General features: G+C 36.3%; 1 protein-coding gene across 1 annotated transcript; it reads left to right on the top strand.

Moving 5' to 3' along the window:
* The first annotated feature begins 909 nt into the window (after positions 1–909).
* Positions 910–5,655, top strand: LOC132617011 (probable serine/threonine-protein kinase PBL17). Its single transcript, XM_060331853.1, has 6 exons — positions 910–1,277; positions 2,423–2,763; positions 3,363–3,498; positions 3,928–4,064; positions 4,239–4,362; positions 4,835–5,655. The coding sequence occupies exons 1-6, from the start codon at positions 1,217–1,219 to the stop codon at positions 5,362–5,364; spliced, it is 1,329 nt and encodes a 442-aa protein (XP_060187836.1). The 5' UTR covers positions 910–1,216; the 3' UTR covers positions 5,365–5,655.
* The last annotated feature ends 3,052 nt before the right edge of the window (positions 5,656–8,707 follow it).

The following is an 8,707-nucleotide window of genomic DNA, read 5'->3' on the forward strand; positions in this document are numbered from 1 at the left end:
TTTGTACGTCCAATTTATCACTGAACATACAGTGACACACCAACGATATACAAAATACATCGTGTACGACATACAAAAACATAAAACAACATAATTGTATATTTTTACGGGATATGTACAAACAACAAAATGTATATTTTGTGTATGTTAGTTGTATGTTTTTACCAAATTTATATATATTTTGTTAGAAAACTATTACTAAATTTTAAAAATTTAACTTTTTGTTAAAGCAAATAATTAAGACCCTAGTTTTGCTATCTCTAGGTAAAAGTCCCCAACATAGGGACAAATAGAATATGTGGCATGTGAAGAAATGAAAAGGGCAATTTAGGAACATAATAGGAATGTAGGACCAAAAGGATTCAAAGTCCAACCAAAGTAAAGTGGGGACTCCAGCTGTTCCCTTTGGAATTATCTTCCTTGACTGACTAATCATTCATTCATTCATCAAAACGCCTCCTAAATGCTCTCCAAAACCGAAAATTTAAAGTGAAGTTAGGGTGTGTTTGGTATGGAGGAAATTTCTTTTTGGAAAATATTTTTCAATATTTTCATATTTGATTGGTCAATGTTTCTCTAGGAAAATAGGTTCCCTAAAAATGTGGAATATAACTTTCCTAATGGACTTATGCAAGTCGGGAATTTTTTTTTCATAAGTGACATTTCAAATTAATTGTCTCTTCGTCACCCACCAAACACTCCCAACCTCCACTCATTGATCATCCCACCCGCCGCACCTTCACTTTCCACCTCAAAGTATTTTACTAGATTACATATAAATATTCTTGAAATAATATTTTTGTATTACTCATCGAACACTAGTAATAAATAAGCAAGAAAACATTTTCCGTCTATATCAAACACACCCTTAGTGGTTGCAGTAGTTTAGAAAACGCAACCACAAGTAAAAAAATAAAATAAAAGCAGCCTTCACTTTCATTTCTTTGTCTCTACATACAATTTTTTCAGCGTTACTTTCTACACATCACTGCATTTTCTAGAAGGTTTTGCTCTATACCCTTTACATTTCTTGGTATATCCCACCGACTCAGATCAGATTCTTGAAAAAATAATTAAGTTTAGATTTGGTGGCAGTTGTAAATGACGGTTTAGTAGAGTGTTCAAGCATTTTACTGCATAAAAATCTGATCTTTAAGTGGGTTTTGAGTAAATGATTGGTTGATAAAATGCAAATCTGTTGTTAAAGACAGATTTCATGGGGTCTTGTTTTAGTATTGAAGAAGTTGAATCAGAATTCCGACCACATAATAAGCCAGGTTTTTTTTTGCTCTTTCTTTTTTCTTTGTTGGGGTTGTTTTGATAGTTTTGTTGTTTGTCCTGACACTCTGTAACAGAATGCAAGTCATAATTGTTCAGTGACCAAGCAGATATGTCTGATGGATCCATTTGATTAACATTAATTCTTGTGTAAATGGAAAAATGTGCATTGACCTTCTTTTGTTGTGATGGAACTTGTAAAGTATAGTGAAGTTACTATAATTGGTATTACCAATGCTGCTAATTTGGAAATGGTTAAGGCCTCTGATTGCCAAATATGAAAGTTGTTAGTCTGATTGGAATTTGGATGTGACTAACCATTTGAGAATTATCCATTAAGTAGAGCTGTTTGGACTCTAAGTTTACTTGACATTTCCACTGTACTTGAATCACAATTGACCTAATTCATTGATTTAGGGGAATTGCTTTGACCTTTTACTTACCCGAAGACCTTGAGATATTAAACTTTGTGCTGATTTAAAGTGTAAAGTTGAGTGTTTACCAAGCTGCCGGTCCATCTTAGATAATACTCCCTCCTTTCCTGATAAGTGGCGCTTTAGCGGAAAAAAAAAATTGTCCCCAAATAATTGTGGCTTTAGGAATTCAAGACAAAAAATAGCAATTGTTTCCAACTATACCCTTATATTAAAGAACTACTACTTTTTAATAGTGTTCAATCCTCAAGAAACATCTGATAAATAGAGGTAACTTACTGAGTATTATTTTTCTTAATGGACATGAAATGAGATAAAGCGACACTTATTTTAGGACGGAGGGAGTAATAACTGTTGGCTGAATGAGAGTCTCTTCATATCACTGTAAATATGTCATGCATAGGCTACTATTTGATGTAAAAAAGAGGATTTTACAGCTTTTGGAACATGGGGTCTCCTAAATACAAAGTATACGAGTAAAAATTAGGGCTTTTTCATTTTTGGCCACTCGGACATTATTAATTACGTATGCTAGCCAAAACATATTATATATATTTGTGTATACGATATGTATATTGCATGTATATTTTTTACTTAACATACATTACATATACATTTTGCCGGCTATTTTTTTTTAGAGCGGGTCCACAAAAGGTAATTATACCTATGATGATTGAGGGCTGTTTTTCTTCCTTTTCTTTTGCTTCCAGTTGGGCATGGAGTTGGCGGATATCCTACCAGGTCAAATCCTGTAATTCCCCAGAACACAGATCTATATGCTCATGAAACTGAAAAGGCAAGTAGCATTGTGGTAATTCCCAAAAATGTGAAGGACCTTCGGCAGAATCCTGGCGACCTTGATATCTTCACATATGAAGAGATGAAGTTGTCTACAAAGCACTTTCGACCAGATAAGGTACTTGGAGAGGGTGGGTTTGGCATTGTTTACAAAGGAGTTATTGATGAAAATGTCAGGCCAGGATACAAGACCACCTATGTTGCCATTAAGGAGCTTGATCCAGAAGGTCTTCAGGGCGACAGGGAGTGGCTGGTACGATCTCAGCTTATTGACTGTAAACACATTAATACTTATTTGCTCTGTGGAATTGAGATTACTGAATTGGAAAATATTGCTGTTGTTTTCCATTATTTACATTCTGTTTATATCTCTTGGTCTAGTTTTATGCATAATTATAAGAGTCACTCACCTCTCTTTTTCTGCACTAATCTTACTCCTCTAACAGACCCTGCCTAAAAAGCAAATAAGGGAACATGTCATAAGGTGAAAAGAGAGGTAATTACATAGTTCTACAGCACAAATTATTGCCTGATATATCTCCAGGAACTAGATGGAATCACCAAAGTTTAGGATAGGTTCCTTTGTGATATAAAGACCAAATATTTTGTTGCCAATGGACTCTTAGATGTCAATTAGTACATCTTACATCTCAACTGCACATAAATTTATAGTGACTTGCATTTGAGAATATGCAAGACATGTAAAGGTCTTTGATAAGTGTATATTCTAGTCTGTTGTTCGATAAGAAATTTGTCTAAGTAGCTACAATAATTTTCATGAATGTGCAGCAAGTTCGACAACTCTGTTGTTCAATGGCATATCAGTTGCTTATTTAACTCATTTACATGCAGGCAGAGGTGAACTACTTGGGGCAGCTTAAACATCCAAATCTGGTGAAGCTGATTGGATACTGCTGTGAGGATTACCATAGACTGTTGGTTTATGAATATATGGAATCTGGCAGCCTGGAAAAGCACCTTTTTCCAAGTGAGTCCTCGATATCCGTTTCAGTCCATGTTGATGAAGGGTAATATGACTAATATTCTAGCGCACAAACAAGCAACCAGTGCTTGTGAATTTTGGTTTTACTTCCTACACTTTCAGAGGGACTTGTGATTTTAAATTAGTTTTCTGCTGATTACTTAAGTTGATATTGGCATCAATATTGGGTTAGGTACAAAGAACAACTGTTTTGTGGATGTAAAGCTGAACATTTATTCACTATGCTACATAATCATGATGAAGAAGATCGGATGCACCCATCTGTGCAGTGTCACTGAAATTATAGAAAATCAAAACATAAATACGTGAATTATGTTCCTTGTTTCCCAATATATTTAACTGATCAGTGTTTCAAGTTGTTTGTTCTCTATGGAAATTTTATATTCCTCTCTTCGACTATGGCTTGTGCTGTAGGAGTGTGTGCGACTCTAACTTGGTCAAGAAGAATGAGAATTGCTTTGGATGCTGCTAAAGGGCTTGCTTTTCTGCATGGAGCTGAAAGGCCTATAATATACAGGGACTTCAAGACGTCAAACATTTTGTTGGATGCGGTGAGTTGTCTTTTTCTTTCAAGACCTCTGCTGGTTGGTTTTGTGTTTATGGTCAGTTTGAGTTTCATTCATAAATAGAGACCCAGAAAACTGGTATTTGTTACTTGGTGAGAAGAAATAGGGATGAAATTAGAAGTGCTATGCAATATTTGCCTTTGTTTAAATTTGATGCAGGAATTTACTGCAAAGCTTTCGGACTTTGGACTTGCAAAAGATGGACCCATGGGAGATCAAACACATGTTTCAACTCGTGTAATGGGCACTTATGGCTATGCTGCTCCAGAGTATGTCATGACCGGTAAGTATTGTGGTTGTTTGTTGCACAAATCAGGCAAACACAGAATAAAAAAGCTTATTTGGTTCAGTAGTAAAGCTCACTCTGAGCCTAGCAAAGAACGATAGAGTTGGACCCATTATATGCCCAATTCCTCTTCAACCTTAAAAAATGAGTGGTTTGATGTTTTGGCTATCTTTGTAAACACTTATAGCACATCCATATCTAATTCATTTGCCTTCCGCACTGTTTATAGAAACTGCGTTTCCCAAGTATTGAAAATTTTCAATATAAATCATATCATTTTCATTCTTCCCTATCTTCTTTATGCAGCCAAAGACCAATATGTTATACTCCTTACGGGTTATGCCATCTGTAGTCGTCTACATTTTTGTGTATGGCTTGTGACTATTATGTTTATTGTTATTTACTTTTAAATAGGCATCACTGTTATCACCTGATGCTGTGAACTAACATGTGTAATTGCAATGTTCAGGACATTTAACAGCCAGAAGTGATGTTTATGGTTTTGGCGTTGTTTTGCTTGAAATGCTCATCGGAAGGAGAGCAATGGACAAAAGTAAACCTAGCCGGGAACATAACCTTGTAGAGTTTGCTCGACCTCTCTTGAATCATAGCAAGAAGCTTTTCCGGATAATGGACCCAAGACTGGAAGGTCAATACTCCTCGAAAATTGCTTTAAAAGTTGCCAATCTAGCCTATCAATGCCTAAGCCAAAACCCAAAGGGAAGGCCTGTCATGAGTCAAGTTGTTGAAATACTTGAAGCCCTTCAATCACAAGATAAAGGCGAAGAAGCAATTCTTATCACTGGAAGTGGGAGTGTCACATTGTATGAAGCTAAAGCAAATCCACTCAAATGTGAAAGCGAAAGGGAAGCTGTTGCTGCACAAAAGAGTACACAAACAAATGGAAGAAGCAAGAGTGAGGTACCAAAGGAATGTGACCTTTATAGTCCTTCTCCTGATCTTGTACTCGACGTGGGATCAGTTTCTTCAAGAAGTTGAAAAGCTACCAAGCAAAGCTAAGATGAAGCTAGTGTTGTTGTACCCAATGCACCTTTGTTAATCCGCATTACATATCTTTTCTCTTCGCATTCCTTCATTGGAGGAACTATCAATATTTGGAAGGCATCATGTGTCGTTCCGTGTCTATTTTGTTTTGTTGTATTGAGGAACTGCCTTAGCAATGAGCCATTTGGTAATATTAGGGGAAATAATAAGGTCCCTCCAAAGGAGGGATCTAGCGTCAAGCATTATTTAGACCAAATATATTGGTATGACCCTAAGTTTTTGGAAGTCATTGTTTCTTGAATGGCGAAATGGAAACCAACAAAGTCGTTAAAGGGATTTGTTCCAACATGGTGATGATATGCATGACTAGACATGACATGGTCGTAATGATGAAATAGACTCACAGGGTTGTAATTTTTTTTTTCTTCTAATTATACATAGGGGAAGGGGAATGTGATAGGGGATTTAAGTTGGGCAATCAAACCCTATCAATATTTTCCACCTGCAAAATGGTTGGTTTTTGTTTCTCCATACAAGTGGAAAAGAATTTGTAGAAGTATCAACAACAACGTAACAGTGTAATCACATGATAGTGTGTACGCAAACGTTAGTGAAGGTAGAGGTACTCTTTCCGATATACAAATTAGTAAAAGTATAAGTAGTTTAATAGTGCCAGATCTCTTGCCTAAACGTGTTAAAATATATGCGCGCCGGTTTTGGTCGTTTACTATTAAATCAAACTTAAATATTACCGTTTCTAAAAATAAACTTAACATTAAATCAAACTGAAGAATAAATTAGTATATCAAGTCAGTTTAATTCAATATTTGATTTTGTTGCAATTTTTCGTTTGAAGAAGGTTGGATCCTCAATCTACCAGGTTGAGCAATCAAATCAAGTGGCTCACTGGGTTGTTCTCTTAATCAGTTCCAGTCTAGCAATAAGCCTCTTCTTGTCCCTTATTGATTTCACTAAACCAGAAGACCGTTTTCTTACAAATGCTGCTAAAATGAGATTGGAGAAGTAAAAACAAGAAATTACTGTTCAATTTCAGCTGTACAATGTAATGGTTGACATCGATGGCTGTTATGTCTTGACTTGTCAATGCTTAAACAGCATTATCAAGGAAACTGAGAAATGAACAAAACCAAAACACGGATTCATGAAAGTTGAAACTGCCTTTGACACTAGAAACTAGAACCTTCCATTCTGCATATTCAGGTAAAGTTTTGAGAAGTCTAGTTGAAAAAAGAAAATAGTAGCTCTTTCTAAATATCAAGATTCATTTCCCCTCAGTTAAAGTAATTCTAAACATCAAGATTCAAAGCCATTCGTCAGTTATTCTGTTTGAAACTATCATCACTCCTAAATTCAAAAATAAATTCACACAAAATTGCAAAAGAAAAAAAAATCAACTTACCTCGATTAATCATGCCAAGAAAAGTTTGGTGTGGTTAATCTGCATGCAACTTAGTAAACCACACCACAAACACAAACACTTGGACAATAAAAATATTAAATTATATAATATATGATGAATTACCATGAATATTTAAATAGTGGAGCTTAATTCTGGACTATCTATGAAATTGTAAATGGTTACTGTTACTCCTTTCTAGAAAAAGGAAATAGTATAATCCAAAAGGTATGATATGACAATTACAATGAAGTGCATCTCTCATGTAAACACTATTCACTGGAAATATGCTCATTAAAATATGCAATGCTTCAAAATCATAACTTCTCAAGTTTCGTTAATTATTTAGTTAGTGGTCATAGAAAGCTTCCTATTTAAGAACTAATATACATAACATTATTAATTTGACATGCAACTTTTTATCTCTCCTGTGATGGCTTTAACATAACTGTCGATAAGCAAATCCATCGTGAAAATTGTATGGATAAAAAATTGCACAACTTGATTTTGTCATATATCTTTCTGGTAAGTAAGAGGCACGTGTTGATCAAGTGTTATGAAATAATAGAAAAACAAAGTAAAATCAATGAAATTTAGAGAGAGATACTGCTAAAACTTTTCTTAATGATCTTAATTAATGGTAAGAGATTCTTAAAATAGGAAGAGAAATACTTGATCACCAAGTAATTAGCTAGATTCTAAATAGAATATTATCATAGTAATTAAATATAGATTCTTTCCTAGCTACATTCGTCTCCAATCAAAACTTGCTCTCTAATTATAAATTACTAATACATACTCCCTCCAGTTCAAGAAAGAATTAGCTTTATTTTTCAAATTTATCCTACTTATTCAAGACAATTATATACGTGTGCTTCAGGCTGCTCTCTCTCTCTCCTGCTCTCTCTCTCTCTCCTGCTCTCTCTCTCTCTCTCTCTCTAGGACAACTAACGGTCTTCTCCCCATCCCCAACTCCCTCACCTACCCCCACCCCTACCCCCCAACTCCGGCCACCCCTAACTCCGGCCACCCCAAACTATGGCCAGCAACCTCCCGGTGGCCTCCCCAGGTAAGTTTTCTCTTTCTCTTTCTCTCTCCTAGGGTTTGTGACAGCCCTATACCCACCCCCACTCCTCTTCTTCTCCTATCTTCCTTTTCTTTTTTTCTCTTCTCTCCTCTCCTTCTCTCTGGTCCGACAGATTCAAGCTTCCCGCCGTGAACAGTGTTTCCGGCATTAACAGTGATTCCGGCGTGAACAGTGAACAGTGATTCCGGCGTCAGCAGGTTATATCTAACTGGAGTTGGTACCTCCGGTTTTTTAATTTTATTTGTTAATTCTCTGTATTTTATCCTTGCTGCTAATTTGCATTCTTGCATTACTTGTTTCGTTCTTGTCGTAGTAGTTACACTTCCATCTAGATTAGTACTAACTTGTGTTTTAGTATTGATTACTGCCTGGTCGAGTAGTTTACATTTGCTTTACTGGCTTTGGTAGACGATGGTGGACTAGGGTCATGTTCTCGGATAGGGGTGAGGGTTAGAGGGGGTAGGTGGGTTAAGGGAGTCTCTAGTCTACGAGTAGGGTCTTGGAATATTGGGACTCTAACGGGGAAGTCCATCGAACTAGTTAAGATTCTTAAGAAGAGGAGGATCAATATAGCTTGTGTCCAGGAGACTAAATGGGTAGGATCCAGGGCTGAAGATGTGGATGAGTATAAGTTATGGTTCGCAGGTAGGTCGAGGGATAGGAATGGGGTAGGCATTTTAGTAGATAACAACTTACGAGAACAGGTGGTAGGGGTTAAGAGAGTCAGCGATAGGTTGATGACGATTAAGTTGGTTGTTGGAGGGTTTACTTTGCACATTATTAGTGCTTACGCGCTGCAAGCGGGCTTGGGCGAGGAGGAGAAAAGACGTTTT

This window comes from Lycium barbarum, chromosome 11, assembly GCF_019175385.1.
Source record: "Lycium barbarum isolate Lr01 chromosome 11, ASM1917538v2, whole genome shotgun sequence".
Taxonomy (NCBI): Eukaryota; Viridiplantae; Streptophyta; class Magnoliopsida; order Solanales; family Solanaceae; genus Lycium; species Lycium barbarum.

Excerpts from the sequence above, each read along its gene's own strand:
- LOC132617011 (XM_060331853.1), top strand. The coding sequence starts at position 1,217 with ATGGGGTCTTGTTTTAGTATTGAAGAAGTTGAATCAGAATTCCGACCA. Across the intron at positions 1,278-2,422 it reads CCGACCACATAATAAGCCAG|TTGGGCATGGAGTTGGCGGA; the intron begins GTTTTTTTTTGC and ends TTTTGCTTCCAG. Across the intron at positions 3,499-3,927 it reads GGAAAAGCACCTTTTTCCAA|GAGTGTGTGCGACTCTAACT; the intron begins GTGAGTCCTCGA and ends CTTGTGCTGTAG.